The sequence below is a fragment of the Pelophylax lessonae genome (genome assembly GCF_965119305.1).
Source record: "Pelophylax lessonae genome assembly, chromosome: 7".
NCBI lineage: Eukaryota > Metazoa > Chordata > Amphibia > Anura > Ranidae > Pelophylax > Pelophylax lessonae.
Window position 1 is genome coordinate 15,987,148 of NC_138774.1, and position 24,967 is coordinate 16,012,114.

Consider the following 24,967-nt stretch of genomic DNA (forward strand, 5'->3'; position numbering starts at 1 on the left):
GACATGCATTGTGATCTGGAAGGTCTTATATAGACAGGTGTGTGGCTTTCCTAATCAAGTCCAATCAGTATAATCAAACACAGCTGGACTCAAATGAAGGTGTAGAACCATCTCAAGGATGATCAGAAGAAATGGAAAGCACCTGAGTTAAATATATGAGTGTCACAGCAAAGGGTCTGAATACTTAGAACCATGTGATATTTCAGTTTTTCTTTTTTAATAAATCTGCAACAATGTCAACAATTCTGTGTTTTTCTGTCAGTATGGGGTGCTATGTGTACATTCATGAGGAAGAAGAATGAACTTAAATGATTTTAGCAAATGGCTGCAATATAACAAAGAGTGAAAAATTTAAGGGGGTCTGAATACTTTCCGTACCCACTGTACAATCGTACATGTATGTGATTTGTCCTGTAGGAGCCGCCACCCCCCCCCCCCCCCCCCCCCAGTAAATATACGTTGGGCGGTCGGCAAGCGGTTAAAGTGAATCTGTGCCCTGTTCATGCATGTAGTACTTAAAGCGCAGCTCTTCTGCCCCATTTGGCACTTTTTTTTGGGGGGGGGGGGGTGCCTGGTGTTGACACGTACACGCTCCCACTTCTGGGTAAAGTCACCGATTGGCGATCTACTACATTTCCGGTCGCTTCAGGCGACATGGAGTGGAGATGTGGAGAATTGGCCCTTAGTCCAGTACCGGTGGGACAGGTTTCTCTAGCGCCTAGGGCAAGGAAGTAGAACTGCACTCCCCCCCCCCCCACACACACACTCTTTAATGCATGCCGTAGAATTGATTTTTACTACCCTGTGTCTATTCTCTGCCCTGCTTTGCCTGCCCACCCCTTTTTCCGGCTCTGCCTTAGTCAGATCCTGGGAGTACGCACTGAAGGGTGGCTCCATAGGAACCTATTAGGGAAGAGAGCCACCAGGGAAATAGGAAAGTGCCACCAGTGCAAAGGAGACAAGTTGGAAGGGGTGGAATTGTCAACTTTAATATATCAGGAAGCACATGTAAGTCTTTTATTAGGAATTAATATAAAAAGACAGACTTTATTATCACTTTAACCACTTACGGACCGCCCACCATGTATTTACGTTGGTCCTTTGACATTAAATTCTGATAGCTGGTCCGCTTTAACATGAGGGTGGTCCCAGCGGCGGATTTGCCGCGGGCTCACCTTTATGGGCGGCGGGAGAGGTGCCCCCCCCTCCTGCCGCTTCCTAGTCGTTTTCCCCGCATACCAGAGTCGTTGCTAGTGGGGACAACGATCCGGTCAGCTGTCCTCTCTTCTGGAGCTCCGGATGACGTTGTGGTGACGAAACGCATAGGGCGTGTCTTGCTACGTCACACGTAACTTCTGGTAGCAGTGGTTCCGGACCATGGAACACGGAATCGCTTAGGTGACCAGACCCTGCACGCAGTTCATCGCACACCAGTGAGGACACAAAGTGGGACCCAGGATTGATGTGCAGTTTGGATTTCAGGCAGTGCGTGCGTTAAGTGCTTTTACCTAGTGGGGGGCCACGGTATTAGCACTGGTCTCACCAGCACGTCATATCCTGTGAGCACACATCTCCCACAGTATCACTGGCACAATTCTTTACAAATAAAATTTTCACTCTAGACCAATCTCAGCACTTTTGTTTTTCATAGTGGAACACCTATTTGTACTATCTACAGGTATTACTTCTTGTCCCAGCACATTGGCACTTTTATTACATGATGTGGCTCCTTGGCCCCCTGCAGGTCCACATCAATTAGTTTTAATGCACAGTGCACTTTTAAGTTTTAATTCAGTGAATTCACCCAGCATAACTTGCACGGCACATGTATATGGTTTTAAGGTTTTTATCCATTGTGCGTTGTGGTAGCGCCGGTAAACCAACATATTTGCACCCCTTTATTCATATCAAAATTTGCACCCTCCTTTAGCACTTTATTGAATGCACTTGCACTTTTATTGTTTTTTACATATACTGCATGTTGATATTAAATTTCGCCCACCTTGGTATTTATCACTTGATTTATACTTGATATATTTGTGAAGATATATGTTTTTTTGGGCTGTTTTCACTTTATCATTTACTACTTCCTAGAGGTAGCGCAGCACTACCCCTACACACTATAACACAGTTAGTCACATGGTAAAGAGCCATTTCTAATTGGCTCTTTACACTGATCGGAAATGGGCTGTGACAGGCCTTGTGCTGCCACGCAGCTTTAACTGTCTAGCAGTTGTTATTACATGTTATGTTATGCTATGTTATTGGTATCATCCTAGCACCCCTGCTGTTTCTGGCTAGTTGGTTGCTCCCATCTCCATTTCCTGCTGTAACTCCCATTTTGTTTAGTTGTTATGAGGAGACTGCAGAGTGTGGAAGCTGTGTAACTTCATTGGAAATTTACCTATGGAAAAGTCTCTATGTTTATGCCTTTGCTAACTTGAAGCATAAAGAAGCATTGGAGAACACCTCTGGAGTCTTTATTCATTGAGTAAACTATCTGTTAAAGTCATCATTCAACCTGCTGCACACACTTTCAGACTGGGTCTACAAAAAGGTCACAGGTACAATCGATGCTGAGACAGAACAGGCCTCATCCCCAAACGCTGCGCTGCGAGCCCCCGGGGGCGCGGGAGAGCGGCTAGAATGGGTGGACGTCATGTGACGTCCGCCCGGAGCGACAGAGTATTCCTGCCGGCATCATTTTATAATGTGTCGGTAGGGAAGTGGTTAAGGCCGTTGGGAGGAAGCGATGTATGACGTCGTTCTGGTCTTCCAAGACCATAGAGTTGAGTGGGGGCCATCTTGTCGTCACTCAACTTCATGCCTAAGAGGGGAAAGGACTGGATCATTTTTCCCTCTAACGACGGCTCCTGTAAGCGGGGAAAACGACCGGGAATCGGCAGGAGAGGTGCCCACCCCGCCCGTAAAAGTGATCTAGCGGCGATTCCGCCACTGGGACCACTTTTATGAGAAAGAGGACCGCCCACCCTGTAACAAAATACAAGGGTTATGACAGCTCTTTGCTGCCATAACACCTGTATTTAATGTCAATGTAGCAACGTAAAACTGCGGCGGGCGGTCCGTAAGTTGTAAAGATCTTTAAAAATAAATAACGTCGCATTAAAAGCAGCTTGGGGGTCAGGGCCCAGGGTGGCTTGTTTGGCTTAATGTCCATAGTCTGGGCATGGAGGCACTTTAACAGCAGCACAAACATTCATAACCTTTGTAGCATTACCTGTAATGTGCGAGAGCCGCGTTCAAACCGCCGGCAGAAATGGTTTCAAAGCTCGGGCCTTTAGAATGTTCCTGCTTCCTGCAATGGAAAACAAATGCAATTAACAACGCACATTAAACTATATACAGTATCTCACAAAAGTGAGTACACCTCTCACATTTATGTATCGAGATATAATTTTCTTTTGACGGCAATTCCCTCTACTGTAAAAGTAATCCTAGTGGCCAAGAAGCCTCTGGATTGCTTCTACAGGCGGTAGAAGGGGGTCCTACCCTCCTGCCGCCTATACTGGACTCTCCCTTGTAATCGGGTTGCCCGATAAGGGTGCGACCAGCGGCATCTAGTTCCTGGGACACAGTGAGAGGAACTGTTGTTGTTCCTCTCACTGTGTAATGTTAGAAACCCGAGGATTTTGTCACTTCCGGTTTCAGTCTCACGTAAACAAGCTGTTACCGGCTTGAACAAGCACCTGATCAAACCAATCTCGGTTCAGTCAGATGCTTTGGAGGCCAAAGGAGAGATATGGGGGTCTAATTGACCCCAGATATTTCCTTAAAGAGGACCTTTTATGGCCCATGCTATCACAAGAGATGTTGTTTTTCCCTTCTAATAAAAAAAATAAAGATATTTTATCAGATAATTTTTTTAATGTACAGTATTTCTTATCTCTTATTCATTAAATTGCAATCATACTGCACTTAGATGGCACTGCTCCCTCTGTCCTTTGTGTTCTCAGAGTCCCTTCTAGCTCCCTCCCCCCACCCTACCTCACTTACCTTCCTACTGCTCCTCACTTACCCTCCTACTCCCCCCCCCAACCCTACCTCACTTACCCTCCTACTGCTCCCCACCCTACCTCACTTACCCCCCTACTCCTCCCCCACCCTGCCCTCACTTACCCTCCCTCTCCCCCGACCCTATCTCACTTACCCTCCTACTTTTCCCCTCCCTGTCCTCACTTACTCCCCTACTCCTCCCCCACCCTGTTCTCATTTACCCCCCCACTCCCACCCTTTCCCCCACCACAGCCTCACCCAACTCTCCACCTCCCAAATCACCCCTCTACCTGCTCTTCCTAGGTGATAGGTATCTGTAATTGGTATCAGCGAGTACTTAAAAAAAAAGTATTGGTACTCAGTGTTAAAAAAATGCCATCAGTGCATCCCTATATTTAATGAAACTGTAGTTGTGCTTTTAGGATCTCCTTAATAGTGACAATGTGATCATTGGAGAAAGATGTTGAAAATAAAAAACAAAGAAGCAATGAAAGAACGAGCTGTCAAACTATTAAACACACTTACGTTCGTAATCCATCCACATAATGTGCGCCACTCAGTTCAGTCACTCTATTGGCAGGGACGTTCTTTTCCAACCACATCAAATACTCAATGACTACCACTGCATCTCGGATCTATGGCACAAAAAAGAATGTTACTAATTTACATGGGAAAAACTTGACACCTAGGACAAAAAACCATGGCGATTAAATATGTTTGTTGATGTAAAATAGTTTTATAGCCCATCTCCAGGAATCCCAATCTCCCTTTTTATTTGCCTCCCTTCATCTTGAAACATCAACCTGGTGCTAACGTGAACCAGGTATCACTGTAGTAAGCTGTAGTACCTACATAGCCCCTTTGCCTGTCCTCTTGCTATTGGTTGTCAATTTATGAGCCTTAAGGGGGCCTCAAATGCAACCCCTGACATCACCAAAGGGCCACACAATGTTCAATAAACATTATGCTTGAGAAGACTGTTACAACCTGCAGACCTAATAGAGGAAAGAAGGGTCAGCATTGTTACATTTTTGGCAGGGGATATGCTGGAGAATACAATATAAGACTGGGAAAATGTTACATAAGGCTAGTAGAGATCAATGCTATTACCCTAATCAATGTTTCCACTACAGGCTCCCCTGATGACGTCTATTGTGTCGAAACGCATTGGGTTGGGCCGGCGGAAGTGATGTCACCGTGCACTCCGATACTGGAAGCGGCATACCGAAGGAGACAGTGGCTGATCGGATGGTACTTTGAGTCTCTGTTTACTGCATTTTTATACTTATATTAATGTGAGTGTTCATTTTGGGAGGGTTTTGGTAAATATAGGAATTAGCATTACAACATTACGAGAGTTTCTTCTTCCTTCTATGTGATCTATTTTTCCTGGACCTTTGGAGCGCATGAATTTGTCATCTATTAGAAGATTTTTTGGAGGCTTAATGGCCTCATGTATAGAATGTTGTTACATGGTCACATGCCTTTTAGTAAGGTATTCTATGTGCACATAGGATGAACACGTGGTGTGTGAAGAGTTCTTTTGATGTACATATGGTGGAAGAATATTGCTCTTGAACATTCTTTTCCAGGATTCCTTCTTTGTTTACACGGACACTTGGGAATATGGACTTTTTTTATTGTATTATTTCTTTTGTGTTTTTTGAGCATTTATTTTTGTTTTCACATGTATCCTTTTTAAGCGCTGCACTTACAGTACCTTGCAAAAGTATTCAGCCCCCTTGAACTTTGCGACCCTTTGCCACATTTCAGGCTTCAAACATAAAGATATAAAACTGTATTTTTTGTGAATAATCAACAAACAAGTGGGACACAATCATGAAGTGGAACAAAATTTATTGGATATTTCAAACTTTGTTAACAAATAAAAAAACTGAAATATTGGGCGTGCAAAATTATTCAGCCCCCTTAAGTTAATACTTTGTAGCGCCACCTTTTGCTGCGATTACAGCTGTAAGTCGCTTGGGGTATGTCTCTATCAGTTTTGCACATCGAGAGACTGAAATTTTTGCCCATTCCTCCTTGCAAAACAGCTCGAGCTCAGTGAGGTTGGATGGAGAGCGTTTGTGAACAGCAGTTTTCAGTTCTTTCCACAGATTCTCGATTGGATTCAGGTCTGGACTTTGACATGACCATTCTAACACCTGGATATGTTTATTTGTGAACCATTCCATTGTAGATTTTGCTTTATGTTTTGGATCATTGTCTTGTTGGAAGACAAATCTCCGTCCCAGTCTCAGGTCTTTTGCAGACTCCATCAGGTTTTCTTCCAGAATGGTCCTGTATTTGGCTCCATCCATCTTCCCATCAATTTTAACCATCTTCCCTGGCCCTGCTGAAGAAAAGCAGGCCCAAACCATGATGCTGCCACCACCATGTTTGACAGTGGGGATGGTGTGTTCAGGGTGATGAGCTGTGTTGCTTTTACGCCAAACATAACGTTTTGCATTGTTGCCAAAAAGTTTGATTTTGGTTTCATCTGACCAGAGCACCTTCTTCCACATGTTTGGTGTCTCCCAGGTGGCTTGTGGTAAACTTTAAACGACACTTTTTATGGATATTTTTAAGAAATGGCTTTCTTCTTGCCACTCTTCCATAAAGGCCAGATTTGTGCAGTATACGACTGATTGTTGTCCTATGGACAGAGTCTCCCACCTCAGCTGTAGATCTCTGCAGTTCATCCAGAGTGATCATGGGCCTCTTGGCTGCATCTCTGATCAGTCTTCTCCTTGTATGAGCTGAAAGTTTAGAGGGACGGCCAGGTCTTCGTAGATTTGCAGTGGTCTGATATTCCTTCCATTTCAATATTATCGCTTGCACAGTGCTCCTTGGGATGTTTAAAGCTTGGGAAATCTTTTTGTATCCAAATCCGGCTTTGAACTTTTCCACAACAGTATCTCGGACCTGCCTGGTGTGTTCCTTGTTCTTCATGATGCTCTCTGCGCTTTAAACGGACTTCTGAGACTATCACAGTGCAGGTGCATTTATACAGAGACTTGATTACACACAGGTGGATTCTATTTATCATCATTAGTCATTTATGTCAACATTGGATCATTCAGAGATCCTCACTGAACTTCTGGAGAGAGTTTGCTGCACTGAAAGTAAAGGGGCTGAATAATTTTGCACGCCCAATTTTTCAGTTTTTTATTTGTTAACAAAGTTTGAAATATCCAATAAATTTCGTTCCACTTCATGGTTGTGTCCCACTTGTTGATTCTTCACAAAAAATTACAGTTTTATATCTTTATGTTTGAAGCCTGAAATGTGGCAAAAGGTTGCAAAGTTCAAGGGGGGCGAATATTTTCGCAAGGCACTGTATATATATGATTTTTTAGGAATTGGTATCACAGATCTTAGTTCTTGCTGCTCCTCTTTGACACTTCTAAGCACAGAGTTCTCTCTATTGTATGATTCCCACTACAGACTGCTGAGGTCCAAGGACCGCAGACCATATACCAAAGGGCTACATCGGGCCGCAGGTTGGACACAAGGGCTGCAAAGATACCAGCTGTGTGGTAAACTGAAATAAGAGAAGACTAAACAAAAAGGTAAAAAAAAAAACAAAAAAAAATGGTAATTGAGTCCGGGTGTATGGGTCTAGTCGGCCCTTAGTCGGTCATTTTATTGGTTTATTGTTACTGGTCAGTAAAATTATATAAAAAATAAAAAGTTTACTCACATGACAATTTCTCAGTAACTGCTGTTCCTTCTCGTTTTTCACAGATTTTGTTATCATGATTGGGGAGTAGCTCTCCGTTAAGAGTTTATCCTGCAGGTGATTAAGAAAAGGGATGAATTAATAAATATTATATATATATATATATATATATATATATATACTGTATATATATATATAATATATTGCTCAAAAAAATTAAAGGAACACTTTTTAATCAGAGTACAGCATCGTCAATTAAGCTCCTGGGATATTGATCTGTTTAGCTGCTTTGGTGTTAATGAAATTAACAACAGGTGCACTTGATGGGCAACAATGAGACAACCCCAAAAAACAGGAATGGTTTTACAGGTGGAGGCTACTGAAATGTTTTTTCCCTACTATTTTTTTCTGACTGTTTTTGACTAATTTTGCATTTGGCTATGGTCAGCGTCACTACTGGTAGCATGAGGCGATACCTGGACCCTATAGAGGTTGCACAGACAGTCCAACTCCTCCAGGATGGCACATCAATACATGCCATTGACAGAAGGTTTGCTGTGTCTCAAGAGAATGGAGGAGATTCCAGGAGACAGGCAGTTACTCTAGGATGGCTGGACAGTGCCAAAGAAGGTCCTTAACCCATCAGCAGGACCGGTATCTGTTTTTTTTTGTGCAAGGAGGAACAGTATGAGCACTGCCAGAGCCCTACAAAATGACCTCCAGCAGGCCACTGGTGTGAATGTCTCTGACCAAACAATTAGAAAAAGACTTCATGAGGGTGGCCTGAGGGCCCGACGTCCTCTAGTGGGCCCTGTGCTCATTTCCTGGCACCGTGGAGCTTGATTGGCATTTGCCATTAAACACCAGAATTGGCTGGTCCACCACTGGTGCTCTGTGCTTTTCACAGATGAGAGAAGGTTCACCCTGAGCACATGTGACAGACGTGAAAGGGTCTGGAGAAGCCGTGGAGAACATTATGCTGCCTGTACCATCATTCAGTATGACCGGTTTCATGGTGGGTCAGTGATGGTCTGGGGAGGCATATCTATGATGGGACGCACAGACCTCTACAGGCTGGACAATGGCACCCTGACTGCCATTAGGAATCGGGATGAAATCCTTGGACACATTGTCAGACCCTACGCTGGTGCAGTGGGTCCTGGGTTCCTCCTGGTGCATGACAATGCCGGGCCTCATGTGGTGAGAGTATGCAGCCAGTTCCTGGAGGATGAAGGAATTGATACCACTGAATCGCCCCCACACTGGCCTGACCTAAATCCAATAGAACACCTCTGGGACATTATGTTTCGGTCCATCCAACGCCGCCAGGTTGCACCTCAGTCTGTTCAGGAGCTCAGTGATGTCCTGGTCCAGATCTGGGAGGAAATACCCCAGGACACCATCCGTCGTCACATTAGGAGTATGCCCGATGCTGTCAGCCATGCATACAAGCACGTGGGGGCCATACAAACTACTGAGGACCATTCTGAGTTGCTGCAATGAAATTTTACCAAAATGGACTCGCCTACTGCATCATTTTTTCACTTTGCTTTTCGGGGGGGTCTTTGAATTCAGCTCTCTGTAGGGTGATCCTTTTCATTTTCATTAAACGATGTGGCATCCTTTCCTTCCTAACACATTACCCAGCCCATACCAGTATAGATCCCAACACATTACCCAGCCCATACCAGTATAGATCCCAACACATTACCCAGCCCATACCAGTATAGATCCCAACACATTACCCAGTCCATACCAGTATAGATCCCAACACATTACCCAGTCCATACCAGTATAGATCCCAACACATTACCCAGCCCATACCAGTATAGATCCCAACACATTACCCAGTCCATACCAGTATAGATGCCAACACATTACCCAGTCCATACCAGTATAGATCCCAACACATTACCCAGTCCATACCAGTATAGATCCTAACACATTACCCAGTCCATACCAGTATAGATACTAACACATTACCCAGTCCATACCAGTATAGATATCCAGTATGAGATTTTTCCCCATTGAGATCTGATGTGTTTTCAAAGTGTTCCTTTAATTCTTTTGAGCAGTGTATATACAGTATCTCACCAAAGTGAGTACACCCCTCACATTTTTGTAAATATTTTATTCTATCTTTTCATGTGACAACACTGAACACCTCTTTTTCCACAAATAGAGCTTTCTTTTGGTGGTATTTGATCACCTGTGCGATTTGTATTTTTTTGCGCTACAAACAAAAATAGAGCGACAATTCTGAAAAAAAAAAATATATTTTTTTCACATTCTGCTATATAACATTCCCAATAAAAAATTAACATTTTAGGCCAATTTGTTTTCTGCTACATATTTTTGGTAAAAGAAAATCGCAATAAGCGTATTTTGATTGGTTTGCGCAAAAGTTATTGCGTCTACTAACTACGGGAAAGATTTATGTAATTTTTATTTATTTATTTTTACGAGTAATGGCGGCAATCTGTGATTTTTTTAGCGGGACTGCGACATTGCGGCGGACAGATCAGACCCCTAACTGACATTTTTGACACTTTTGGGGGGACCAGTAACATTACTACAGTAATCAGTGCTAAAAATATGCTCTGCTACTGTAATAATGACACTGGCAGGGAAGGGTTTAACCCAGGGGCGATCAAAGGGTTAAATGTGTACCTAGGGGGTGTTTTCTAACTGTGTGGGGGATGGGCTTGTGAAATGATCATAGAGACCTGTGTTCCTATATAGCAGGATCACAGGAGCTCTGTGATAATTCCAGAGAGAAGAACGGTCAGCTGTGCTTACTGTCTCTCAGTGGGGAACGATCGCGGGTGTCAGGGGGCCATCGGAGCCGTCTGCCCAGTGCATTGGAGTCCCCGCTGCCAAATGGGGGTGGGAGTGCGCACGCTTGCCCCCTAGCTGCAGGCGCATGACTGATGTATACCTACGGCAGATTGCGCAGAAGGGCCAGCCTTCCACAGTATTTCCGCGGCAGGCGGTCCTTAGGTGGTTAATAAAATAAATGTTTAGTGCCTTTTAGGTGAACCCGCATTCCTCAGGGCACTTTAAGCTTTGCTTAGCAACAGTAGCAATAAAAACAAAACAATAATATTTATTGAATTGAATTCTATGCATTGGACACATTTCACATGACTTTATGTAGCACAAAGATCATTCATTCCAGACTGTGCCCCGGGGGGCTGCTGCCCATGCGGGTAAAGGGAAATAGTCAGTCCATCAATAATTCTATTGTTTCATACTAGAAAATGATTATTGGATGTAATAAAAATAGTCGGATTGAACCCAATTGGAATTTCTGCCGGGAGGAATTATTTCTTTCTGATGAAAATGATCGCTCACTGATTGAAATGCCCATTTAGTGCAATCAGTTTCTGAAATATCCATTTATTTTATTGAAAAAGAAAAAAAGTTATTTGTACAGCTGGCGTGGTGCTTTAGACCCCATTCACACAGGGGCGACGCTACTTGCTGGGGCGACCTGTGAAGTCGCGGTGCACAGCGACATGCACGGACTTCATATCATTGAAGTCAATGCAGGTCGCCTCCAGGTCGCCCCAAAGTAGTACAGGACCCTTTTTCTAAGTCGGAGCGACTTGTGTGGCTCCTATTAGAACGGGTCCTGTGCTAATCAATGGCAGGCGACCCACCAGTCGCGCTAGTGTGAATGGGGACTTAAAGTTCCCGGCACATTCATACAAACATGCGGGTCAAAGAAGATTCAAAGGAAAGGTAACAGAGAATTGTATCAAATACTTACCGTAATTTTCCTTACCTGGTGCCAATCCATTGCAGTATACATGTGGTAGTAGCCCCGCCTACTTCCGCCCACAGGACCAATGCAATGCCATTAGGAGTTAACGCTCACCCAACAGCCCATTCCCTGTACATCACTAGGAACCACCTGGGTGGGTTCAGTATGCTGCAATGGATTTGCGCCAGGAAAGGAAAAATTACGGGAAGTATTTGATACAATTCTCCATATATATATATATATATATATATATATATATATATATATATATATATATTATATATACCATTAATATTAAAACCTTTATCGTTTTTGTTCGTTTTGTTTTTAATGCTATATAAAAAAAAAAAAAAAATGCAAAAGTAAATGAAAAAAGCCATTCATTGTACTGTAAATAAGAAAAACTAGAAGATACAAATTCTTACCTACAGAAACACTTTTTTTTTAAATTAATTTATTTTTTATTTATTTAACACTGATTGAATTTTAATACAGTGTTCTTTTTTTACATTTTATTTTTGTCTATTAATTCCATTAAAAAAAAGTTATTTGAAAATAAAGAATATATATATACATATATATATATATATATATATATATATATATATATATATATATATATATATATATATATATATTATATACCATTAATATTAAAACCTTTTTCGTTTTTGTTCGTTCTGTTTTTAATGCTATATTAAAAAAAAAAAAAAAAATGCAAAAGTAAACGAAAAAAGCCATTCATTGTACTGTAAATAAGACAAACTAGAAGATACAAATTCTTACCTACAGAAACACTTTTTTTTAAATTAATTAATTTTTTATTTATTTAACACTGATTGAATTTTAATACAGTGTTCTTTTTTACATTTTATATTTTGTCTATTAATTCCATTAAAAAAAGTTATTTGAAAATACAGAATATCTATCTATCTATCTATCTATCTATCTATCTATCTATCTATCTATCTATCTATCTATCTACTGTTAATATATAATATATACAGTATATACACTATATTGCCAAAAGTATTGGGACGCCTGCCTTTACACGCACATGAACTTTAATGGCATCCCAGTCTTAGTCCGTAGGGTTCAATATTGAGTTGGCCCACCCTTTGCAGCTATAACAGCTTCAACTCTTCTGGGAAGGCCGTCCACAAGGTTTAGGAGTGTGTCTATGGGAATGTTTCACCATTCTTCCAGAAGCGCATTTGTGAGGTCAGGCACTGATGTTGGACGAGTAGGCCTGGCTCGCAGTCTCCACTCAAATTCATCCCAAAGGTGTTCTATGGGGTTGAGGTCAGGACTTTGTGCAGGCCAGTCAGGTTCCTCCACCCCAAAGTCCATGTCTTTATGGACCTTGCTTTGTGCACTGGTGTGCAGTCATGTTGGAACAGGAAAGGGGCATCCCCAAACTGTTCCCACAAAGTTGGGAGCATGAAATTGTCCAAAATATCTTGGTATGCTGATGCCTTAAGGCTTCATTCACATGTCAGCATAGCGATCGCGGGCAGAATCACCGCCATTCTGCCCGCGATCCGGAAATCATTGCAAATCGCGGGATGCCTGTGCGTTGCCCGTGATTTGCAATAGCACCCCAAACGCTGTGCGATGTTTCTCGCGATTTGCGCCTGCCGAATCTCGGTAACATCGCACAAAAAAAATTCAAGGACGCATGACGCCCCAAAGAAGCTCTTGTACCTTTTTTGGACATCATGCGTCCCGCGATTTTTTTTGCGCAATGTTACCGCGATTCGGCATGCGCAAATCGCGGCAACATCACACAGCGTTTGGGGTGCTATTGCAAATCACATGCAATGCACAGGCGTCCCGCGATTTGCAATGATTTCCGGATCGCAGGCAGAATCGCGGTGATTCTGCCCGCGATCGCAACGCTGACATGTGAATGAAGCCTAAGAGTTCCCCACACTGGAACTAAGGTCTTTAAAAAAAAAACACACCATAATTTGCCCTCCACATGATGATTTGGACTAGTGCACAAAGCAAGGTCCATAAAGACATGGATGAGCGAATTTGGGGTGGATGAACTTAACTGACCAGAAAACAGTCCTGACCTCAACCCGATGATATCAGTGATGATTTGGGGAGCCATGTCATCTGCTGGTGTTGGTCCACTGTGTTTTATCCAAAGTCAGCGCAGCCCTCTACCAGGAAATTCTAGAGCACTTCATGCTTCCCTCTGCTGACCAGCTTTATGGAGATGCTGATTTCATTTTCCAGCAGGACTTGGCACCGCCCACACTGCCAAAACTACCAATACCTGGTCACATGATCATGGGATCACTGCGCTTGATTGGCCACCAAATTCTCCTGACCTAAACCCCATAGATAATCTGTGGGGTATTGTCAAGAGGAAGATGAGAGACACCAGACCCAACAATGCAGATGAGCTGAAGGCCGCTATCAAAGCAACCTGGGTTTCCATAACACCTCAGCAGTGCCACAGGCTGATCGCCTCCATGCCACGCCGCATTGATGCAGTAATTCATGCAAAAGAAGCCCCGACCAAGTATTGAGTGCATCCTATACTGTACATGGACAGACTTTTCACTAAGCCAACATTTCTGTATTAAAAATCCTTTTTTTTTTATTGGTCTTCTGTAATATTCAAATTTTCTGAGATACTGAATTTTGGGGTGTCACTCGCTGTAAGCCATAATCATCAAAATTAAAAGTAAGAAATACCTGAAATCTATCACTCTGTGTGTAACGCATTTATATAAAATGGATGAGTTTCACTTTTTGAATTGAATTACTGAAATAAATCAACTTTGATTTATTAGATTTAAATTAACTAAGATATATATATATATACACACACAGTATATATATATATATATATATATTTTTTTTTTTTTATATATATCTTTGTTATCTCAAGCCATTTCTGAATGCAGCAGTCCATAGGAATAATGTATAAATGTCTCTGGTACATCGGGGGTGTACAGGAGTGAGAGCTAATTTGGATAAAATATTTTCCTAATCTAGCCTGTGACTCTGACCATTGGTCAGGCCAGGAGGACCTCAAGCCAGCATTTAACCGCTTGCTGACTGCCCCACGCAGATTTACTGCGGCAGGGCAGCTCGAAACGACGTGATTATGTGCACGTGGTCTCGGCGTCGCATGCGCGCCGCCGGAGCCGTTTCCACGCTGTGATTAAACACAGCGGGAGGCAGTCCGCTGGAGGAGCGGGCTCAATCGCCGCCGGCCTCTCGCATTCTTCGGCTAGAATGACAGGAGAGCCGTCTGGAATGTAAACAAAGCAGGCGGCTCTCCTGTCAGAGAGGCAGGGAAAGATGGTGTGAAACAAGCTAAGCTGAATCACTGATCTCTCCCTGCCTCTAGTCAATCCATCCCCCCACACAGTCATTAAGCACAATAGGGAACACATTTAACCCCTTGATCCCCCCCCCCAGTGTTAACCCCTTCCCTGCCAGTGTTATTTTTACAGTAACAGTGCATATTTTTAGCACTGATTATTGTATTAATGTCACAGGTCCCCAAAAATTGTCAAAAATGTCAGTTATGGGGTCCGATTTGTCAGCCGCAATGTTGCAGCCCCAATAAAATTTGCTGATCGCCGCCATTACTAATAAAAAAAAATAAAAAAATAAAAAGTCCATAAATCTATCCCGTAGTTTGTAAACACTATAACTTTTGCACAAACCAATTATTATACCTATTTGGAATTTTTTTTACCAAAAATATGTAGCAGAATACAAATTGGCCTAAACTGATAAAAAAAATTTAGATTTTTTTAAATGTTTTTATTGGGAATGTTTTAGAGCAGAAAGTAGAAAATATTGGTGTTTTTTTTTTCAGAATTGTTGCTCTTTTTTTCTTTATAGCGCAAAAACTAAAAATCGCACAGGTGATCAAATACCACCAAAAGAAAGCTCTATTTGTGGGAAAAAAAGGACATCAATTTTATTCGGGCACAGCGTCGCCCAACCGCGCAATTGTCAGTTAAAGCAACGCAGTGCCGAATCGCAAAATAGTGCCTGGTCATTAACCACTTTACCACCGGAGGATTTTGCTGTCTTCCGTCCAGGCCACTTTTTGCGATTCGGCGCTGTGCGACTTCAACTGAAAATTGCGCGGTCGTGCGACGCCGTACCCAAACGAAATTTACGTCCTTTTTTTCCCACAAACAGAGCTTTCTTTTGGTGGTATTTGATCACCTGTGCGATTTTTACTTTTTGCGCTATAAACAAAAAAAGAGCGTTTATTTTGAACAAATAACAATATTTTTAACATTTTTTTATATGAAATTCCCCCCAAAAAAGATGTAAAAACCAAATTTTTTAAAAATTTTTGGCCAATTTGTTTTCTGCTACCTATGTTTGGTAAAAAAAATCACAATAAGCGTATTTTGATTGGTTTGCGCAAAAGTTATTGCGTTTACTAACAAAGGGAAAGATTTCTGTCATTTTTGGTGTTTTTTTTTTTAACGCGTAATGGCGGCGATCTGCGATTTTTTTTTGCGGTACTGCGACATTGCGGCGGACAGATCGGACCCTTGACTGACATTTTTGACACTTTTGGGGGTACCAGTGACATTACTGCAGTAATCAGTGCTATATATATGCACTGTTACTGTAAAAATGACACTGGCAGGGAAGGGGTTAATTTTATTGGAGAGGGAGGGGTTAATGAATGCCTGGTGCTTACTGACGTGTAGGGGGGGAGGTGACTGAGTGAGTCATGGACAGATCGGATGTCCAGCTATGCTGAACACTCCGATCTGTCACTCCCTGTCACTATGGAGATCCGCCCGCTTGTGTTTACACAGGCGGGCGGATCTCCACACTAGATCCCCGGCGATCGGGGCAGAGCAGCGGCGATCGTCGCTGCTCCTCCCCTGGCCCGACTCCCGCTGTGAATGAAAACAGCGGGAGCGAGCCTCCGGCGGCGCGCAAGCTCCGCCCAGAAGGGGGAGTGTCTGACGACGTAGTACTACGTCGTCAGACGATAACGAGCCACTCTGCCGCAGTAATATTGCTGTGGGCGGAGGTAAAGTGGTTAAGGGGGTAAAAAACCTTCTGGAGCTGAAGTGGTTAATATATCACCAATCACTGCTGATTATTTTTCCTTGGGTATAATTTTTTTAACTTTTTATTTATTTATTTATTTTTTTTTACCTGTGGTATAATTTCATACACTCCATAATTGGTGTACTGAGATCCAATCCAAACTTTCACATCGCCCTTCACATAGTCTGTGAGGGTGTCCCGGACTTTTTCATACTCCATGATTTCGACACACATGGACCCGGGACAGTTGATGGTCAGATTCTTTCGGACGGCGTCGGTGATGCGGCTGACGTTGACAAACAATCTGCACAGAGAACGGAGGGATCATTTATGCAAATTTATGCAAATTATTGTGCATACCTCATTGCATTGTACCCAAAAACAAAAACTATATTGCAGATTACCAGTCCCCAGATGTGCAGGCTGCATTTGTTTTCTTATTTTCAGTTTTTTTCCCCCTTAAAGCGGTTGTATCCCATGTGTATAATAAAAAATAAAAAAAACCTGCAGGACAATGGCATAATGTGCTAGTATGCATCCCATACTAGCACATTATGAAATACTTACATTAAAACGAAGCCCCCACACGGTAGCCCGGACAACGCTGAGGGAGCTGACATGTTCCCTCTGCGTCTCTTCCGGGTTCGGCGGCTTCGGCGCTGTGAGTGGCCGGAGCCGCGATGACGTCACTCCTGCACATGCACGCGGGAGTTCACATTCTGGCAAGGAGCCGACAAGGAGCTCTGAAGGTCCGGCAAGATACGCCGAACCGTCAGAGCGCATGTGCCGCTGGTGTCAGCGGCTGCATGCAGGGTGAATATCTCGTGCAGGTTTAGGAGATGTTCATTTTACCTACAGGTAAGTCTTATTATAGGCTTACCTGTAGGTAAAAATGAACCTCCCTAGCGGTATTCCCAAATGTGGCTCGGGGTCATTTTCAGTAGCAAAAGCGGTAACCCCCGAGCCACACTCGGGATTACCGCAGAATCACACTCACCTTCCCTGCGCTTCCCCGCCATCCTCCCCGCCTTCCTTCTGCCGTCCTCCCTGCCGTCTTCCCCGCCGTCCTCCCACTCTCTCCCCGCTGTGCGCTCGTCAAATGCCGGCACCTGCCATCCAGTTCCCTTCCCTGCGAGCGTTGTGACGCAGGGGGGTGGAACCGGCGGCAATTTCAAAAATGTAAATACACCAAATGAGATGATAGAAAGCTGTGATCCTAACGGATTACATTGTATCATCCCATTTCACCACAGGATTTCACCTGGTGACTTTTTCAGTGCCCTGCCTGTGCTTTTCCAGTTCTTTGTGCCTGGAAAATAGAGAACGACCATGGCATCCAAAAAGCGTTCTTTTGGCGCAAAAGCACTTTTGGGCGAACTGGAAAACAGCGACAGCGAAACGGAGTTACTTGAAGAACTGAGCGATAGCGATTTGTGGGAAAATTGGTCATCAGGTACAGAAAGTGACGACATCGACAATTCTGATGTCTCTTTCTGTCACATCGCTCCGCTGGAATTTCTGAAGAATCATTCGATATTCTTCCCAAATTCCACAAGCGATGTGCCAGAAAGAGACATCAGAATCGTCGCTGCCGTCACTTTCTGTACCTGATGACCAATTTTCCCACAAATCGCTATCGCTCAGTTCTTCAAGTAACTCCATTTCGCTGTCGCTGTTTTCCAGTTCGTCTAAAAGCGCTTCTGCGCAAAAAAGAACGCTTTTTGGACGCCATGGTCGTTCTCTATTTTCCAGGCACTAAGAACTGGAAAAGCACAGGCAGGGCACTGGAAAAGTCACCAGGTGAAATCCTGTGGTGAGATGGGATGATACAGTGTAATCCGTTAGGATCACAGCTTTCTATCATCTCATTTGGTGTATTTACATTTCTGAATTTGCTGCCGGTTCCACCCCCCTGCGTCACAACGCTCGCAGGGAAGGGAACCGGAAGGCAGGTCCCGCCATCGGCCGAGCACAGAGCGGGGAGAGAGTGTGAGGACGGCGGGGGATCGCAGGGGAGGTGAGTGGTTCTGGGGTAATCCGCTCGCAGGGAAGGGAACCGGAAGGCAAGTGCCAGCATCGGCAGATTACAGAGCGGTGAGAGAGTGTGAGGACGGCGGGGGAGGATGGCGGGGGATCGCAGGGGAAGGTGAGTGTGGCTCTGGGTTACCCGCTTTTGGTACTGAAAATTAACCCCAAGCCACACTCAGGAATACCGCTAGGAAAGTTAATGTGTTTTAGAATTGGTAATGCACCATCCAAATAACCTGCTCTCCAAAACCAGACACCCAGAGTCATTTGTTAAAGTGATTGTAAAGTCTCATTTTATTTTCTCTTAAAATAACAAACATGTTGTACTTACCTCCTCTGTGTAATGGTTTTGCACAGAGCAGCCCAGATCCTCCTCTTCTCGGATCCCTCTTTGGGTCTCCTGGCCCCTCCCTCCTGCCGAGTGCCCCCACAGCAAGCAGCTTGCTATACAGGCACCCGAGCCGAGTCACAGCTCCCTGTGTCCATTCAGACATGGAGCCCCGTTTCTGCACTGCCCCCTCTCTCTCTTGATTGGCTAACTGACTTCGATTGACAGCAGCAGGAGCCAATGGCACCACTGCTGTGTCTCAGCCAATCAGGAGGGAGAGTTTCGAAAGGCAGAGGAACTTGTGGACATCGCTGGAGGAAGATGGGGTTCTGGTAAGTACTAGGGGATAGTGGAGGGGGGCTGCTGCACAAAGAAGGTTTTTTTATAGATAAAAAAACCTTTTTAGATAAAAAACCTTCTGACTTTGCAAACCACTTTAAGTCCCCCCCTGCTGTGTAATCAGTGCCAGGACAAGGCCATCCAGCGCCCAGGGCAAAGATGCCAAACTGCCCCTTAGGGATAGGGTCAGGGCATCCACATCCCTGCAATAAACCATTGCACCAAGGGCAGCTTTCCCTCCCGCCCACCCCTTGTCCCGACTCTGTGTGTAATCGTTGTTGGACTCTGTGGTGGTATGCTATGTTTATCCCTCACCCCCAACTAGAGGGTACCTAGAATCTTCAGGGCCCTGGTGCAAGACACCATACAGGGCCTCCCTGACTGCAGGGACCCTTTCCATCAGTCCCAGGGGCCCTTTCGTTCAGTCCCAGGGCCCTTCTCACTGAGCCCAGCGCTTATTCCCCTGAGCCCAGGGCCCTTCCCTCTGATTCCAGGGCCCTTTACAAGCCCTGGTTCACACAGCTGCAACTTATAATGTCACTTGCCACACATAAAGTCGCATGATATGTCTAAACACATTAATTTCAATGGGTGCATCTTAACCGGTTCCTGACCGCCTGTTGCCTTTTTACTGCGGCAGTGCGGTCCTCCTGCGCGAAATGATGTAGACCTATGTCGGTCGCACACCGCCGGCGGCACGCTCCCACCCCCAATCGGCAGCGGGGACTCTGATGCACGTGGCAGGCGGCTCTGATTGCTGTCTGATACCCACTGAGAGAGAACGGTCAGCTGTTCAGAAGTGGTTAATCAATTGGACTTAAGTCGCAGGGACAATATAAAAGGTTCCTGCGCTACTTTTTTTGCGACTTTGGTGCAACTGGAGTGTTATAGACTGCATTGTTAAATCACAAACATCACAAATAAGTCGCAAGGAAATCACTAGCAAGTTGCAGGCATGTCGCATGGATTGTTGAAGTGTAGCTGGACCCTTTTACATGTTCTTCAGCAACCCCTATCCTGCCATCTTGGGGCCCCTCCCACAGTGGCAAAATTCCAGGGTCCGGTCGCAATTGCAACCTTTGTGATCTTGGTAGTTCTGCCACTGCCCCCTGAGACACTGAAACCTTTAAAGGACGTGGTTCTGCTATAGAGAGTGTTATTGTATTTCTGAAGTTGCCCTGGGGTCATTTAATTTGGTCAGTTTGGAGGCAAACAGTATTTGGCAAAGTTGTTCTTAGGCTTTCTAATATACAAGTCCAGTACCTGATGCTGTCCTTAGTCAGCATTGCATAGGAGTAGAAGAAGGGGTTGTATGGAATGTCCTGTCCTCTGAGATTGAAAAGCCCTAAAGAAAGAAAAAAAAACACTGTTAATGAAGAAGTGATAAGCGATATATGTATGGGCCAGTGCTAGTATTAAAACAAAAATTGAATAAAAAAAATTCATACAAAACTTTTTTTTTGTTTGTTTTGAATAGAGCGTAGAAGCCCTATCAGGAGTTGTCTGTGTCCCCATTGTTCTGTCCACCAAGACTTTTATTCAGTAGTACTTGTGTTTATGTTGTTTAAAATAACATGTTGGGTTTTCTTGATTCACACAAGTTAGTTATATGCAGAGCGCAGGCGCCATCTGCTGTTCCTGTCTGGTATGTGTTTAACCACTTTCCGACCACCCACCGCCTTTTTACTGCGGCAGGGTGGCTCTCCTGCGCGAACCGACATAGACCTAAGTCGGTCGTGCGCCTGCAGCTAGAGGGCGAGCGTGCACCACCGGCGGCGCGTTCCTACCCCCACTCGGCAGTGGGGACTCCGATGCACGGGGCAGGCGGCTCCGATTTCCGCCTGGCACCCGCGATCGCTCCCCGCTGAGAGAGAAGAACGGTCAGCTATTGTAAACACAGCTGACCGTTCTTCTCTCTGGAATTATCACAAAGTTCATGTGATCCTTCTATATAGGATCATATGTCTCTATGGTTATTTCAGAAGCCACGCCCCCCCACAGTTAGAATCACTCCCCTAGGCTCACATTTAACCCCACTCTGGGAAATTTTCACAGAGCGCCTGTGATCCTTCTATATAGGAACACAGGTTTCTGTGATCATTTCACAAGCAACGCCCCCCCACAGTTAGAATCACTCCCCTAGGCTGACATTTAACCCCTTGATCCTCCACTGTGTTAACCCCTTCCCTGCCAGTGTCATTATTATAGTAGCAGTGCATAATTTTAGCACTGATTACTGTAGTAATGTCACTGGTCCCCCCAAAAGTGTCAAAAATGTCAGTTAGGGGTCCGATCTGTCCGCCGCAATGTCGCAGTCCTGCAAAATCGCAGATTGTCGTCATTACTAGTAAAAAAAATTTAAAAAAAGCAATAAAAATTACATAAATCTTTCCCGTAGTTAGTAGACACGATAACTTTTGCGCAAACCAATCAAAATACGCTTATTGCGATTTTTGTTCTTTACCAAAAATATGTAGCAGAAAACTAATTAGCATAAAATGTTAAAAAATTTGGATTTACATTTTTTTTTTTTTTGGGGAATGTTATATAGCAGAATATGAAAAATATTGTTTTTTTTTCAGAATTAAGGTGATCAAATACCACCAAAAGAAAGCCCTATTTGTGGGAAAAAAGGACCTCAATTGTATTTCGGTACAGTGTCACATGACAGCGCAATTGTATGTTAAATTAATGCAGTGCTTAATCGCATAATATGGCCTGGTCATTAAGGTAGAAAATCTTCCAGTCCAGAAGTGATTAAAATAACCTGTTGGGTTTTCTTGATTCACACAAGTTAGTTATATATGCAGAGCGCAGGCGCCATCTGCTGTTCCTTTCTGGTATAGCTTCAGCTGTTCTGCAATAATTGCAAACTCAGAATGTGTTTAATAATAATGTTAGGAACCAGGAGCATTCTGGGTAGAATTTCTACAGGAAGTGAATCAACCACCATTTTGAGAAGATACAGCAGGGGAGCAAGACATATTTTCTCAACTTCCGCCATCAACCCTGAGAGAGCTTAAAAAGTGAGTTCTTGTTATCCCATCTTGTATTATAGATTGTGGTTTCTTTATTGTATGCAATTTTGTACTGTTTGATGTTTGTTTTTATCAATTTGTAGTTTCACCTGGCTTGTTCTATAGAATTGGAATCAAAGAAATATGGTATCTGGAGTTTATGGAGCAGGAAGGTTTAGCTCTCTGTCCTAGAGGCAGAACACCCATCAAGAGATTTCCCCTAACTTCCTGTTTCAAAGATAAAACATGGCCAATAATAAAACATTTAAAAATCTAATTTTTTCATCAGTTTAGGCCAATATGTATTCTGCTACATATTTTTGGCAAAAAAAAAAATCCTAATAAGTGTATATTGATTGGTTTGCGCAAAAGTTATCGCGTCTACAATCTAGGAGATAGATTTATGGCATTTCAATTTTTTTTACCAGAATTGGCGGCGATTTTTAGCGGGACTGCGACATTGCAGCGGACAGATTGGACCCCTAACTGACACTGTTTACACTTTTGAGGGACCAGTGACATTACTACAGTAATCAGTGCTAAAAATATGCACTGTCACTGTACTAATGACACTGACTGATAAGGGTTTAACATCAGAGGTGATCAAAGGGTTAAGTGTGTCCCTAGGGGTTGCTTTCTAACTGTGTGTGGGATGGACTCACTAGATGAACACAGAGATCCCTGTTCCTAAATAGCAGGAAAACAAGATCACTGTATTCATCTGTGACAGAACGGCAGTCTGCCTTGATTACATTGGCAGACCACCGTTCTGTCTCTCCGGGGAGCGATAGCGGGTGGCCAGTGGACATCGCATCCGCCGGACCCACTGATTGGTTCCCCCTCTGGCCACTGCATTGCGCACGCACCCGCTGGCTTTTGCATGAAATGACATACAGGTACATCATTTCACGCAATAGGGCCGACCTGCCGCAGTAAATATAGTTCCGGCGGTTGGCAAGTGGTTAAAAGTCAGCAGCTACAAAAAGTGCAGCTACCGATTTTTAATAAACACACACTCCTGTCCCAGGATCCAGCGATGGAGCCACCTGAATCCTCAGTTCTCCCCTGGCGCCGGCATCGCAAGTGTGGGCACCAGGCTGTGACAGCTTGCGGCATCACAGCCAGGTGCTAAACTGCACATGCACGAGTTGCGCTGCGCCTGCTCAGTGGCCGGGCAATCTTCTGGGATCTGTGCCGTTTTCCAGAAGATTACAGGGAGGGAGGGGGAGAGCTGTGAACCCCCGAGCGGAAGTGGGAGCAGGCACCTGTCAAAACGACATACCCACTTCCCCCCAAAGAAAAAAAAAAAAAAACGACATGCCCGCAGCCTCTGCATCTCCTGTACCATTAGGGTTGCCACCTCATCCCTTTAAACCAGGACATGTATGAATTACACAGGTTCTGAGGCAAATATAATGCAGATAAAGCACTAAGTGAGTTTAATTACCATCTTAAGCCACAGAACCGGTGTAATTAATGTGTCCTGGTTTAAAGGGATGAGGTGGCAACCCAATGTACCATGCCCGCAGCCTCTGCATCTCCTGTACCATGTCTGCAGCCTCTGCCTCTCCTGTACCATGCCCGCAGCCTCTGCCTCTCTTGTACCATGCCCACAGCCTCTGCCTCTCCTGTACCATGTCCGCAGCCTCTGCCTCCTGTACCATGTCCGCAGCCTCTGCCTCTCCTGTACTATGCTCACAGCCTCTGCCTCTCCTGTACCATGCTCACAGCCTCTGCCTCTCCTGTACCATGCTCACAGCCTCTGCCTCTCCTGTACCATGCTCACAGCCTCTGCCTCTCCTGTACCATGCTCACAGCCTCTGTCTCTCCTGTACCATGCTCACAGTCTCTACCTCTCCTGTACCATGCCTGCATAGCCTCTGCCTCTCCTGTACCATGCCTGCATAGCCTCTGCCTCTCCTCTACCATGCACGCAGCCTCTGCCTCTCCTGTACCATGCTCGCAGCCTCTGCCTCTCCTGTACCATGCCCGCAGCCTCTGCATCTCCTGTACCATGCTCACAGCCTCTGCCTCTCCTGTACTATGCTCACAGCCTCTGCCTCTCCTGTACCATGCTCACAGCCTCTGCCTCTCCTGTACTATGCTCACAGCCTCTGCCTCTCCTGTACCATGCTCACAGCCTCTGCCTCTCCTGTACCATGCCTGCATAGCCTCTGCCTCTCCTGTTCCATGCCTGCATAGCCTCTGCCTCTCCTGTACCATGCCCGCAGCCTCTGCCTCTCCTGTACCATGCCCGCAGCCTCTGCCTCTCCTGTACCATGCCCGCAGCCTCTGCCTCTCCTGTACCATGTTCGCAGCCTCTGCCTCTCCTGTACCATTCTCGCAGCCTCTGCCTCTCCTGTACCATGCCCACAGCCTCTGCCTCTCCTGTACCATGCCCACAGCCTCTGCATCTCCTGTACCATTAGGGTTGCCACCTTATCCCTTTAAACCAGGACATGTATGAATTACACAGGTTCTGAGGCTAATATAATGCAGATAAGGCACTAAGTGAGTTTAATTACCATCTTAAGCCACAGAACCGGTGTAATTAATGTTTCCTGGTTTAAAGGGATGAGGTGGCAACCCAATGTACCATGCCCGCAGCCTCTGCATCTCCTGTACCATGCTCACAGCCTCTGCCTCTCCTGTACCATGCCCGCAGCCTCTGCATCTCCTGTACCATGCCCGCAGCCTCTGCCTCTCCTGTACCATGCTCACAGCCTCTGCCTCTC

General features: G+C 44.6%; 1 protein-coding gene across 1 annotated transcript in view; it reads right to left on the minus strand.

Moving 5' to 3' along the window:
- Nucleotides 1-24,967, minus strand: part of XPNPEP2 (X-prolyl aminopeptidase 2) — a 178,143-nt gene that overhangs the window by 52,541 nt on the left and 100,635 nt on the right. Inside the window, exons 9-13 of the mRNA XM_082263611.1 lie at nucleotides 20,479-20,560; nucleotides 16,629-16,824; nucleotides 7,718-7,807; nucleotides 4,540-4,649; nucleotides 3,239-3,316 (exon numbers count right to left, since the gene is read on the minus strand). Of these exons, the coding sequence (XP_082119737.1) occupies nucleotides 3,239-3,316; nucleotides 4,540-4,649; nucleotides 7,718-7,807; nucleotides 16,629-16,824; nucleotides 20,479-20,560 (556 nt within the window). The remainder of the gene's footprint in view (nucleotides 1-3,238; nucleotides 3,317-4,539; nucleotides 4,650-7,717; nucleotides 7,808-16,628; nucleotides 16,825-20,478; nucleotides 20,561-24,967) is intronic.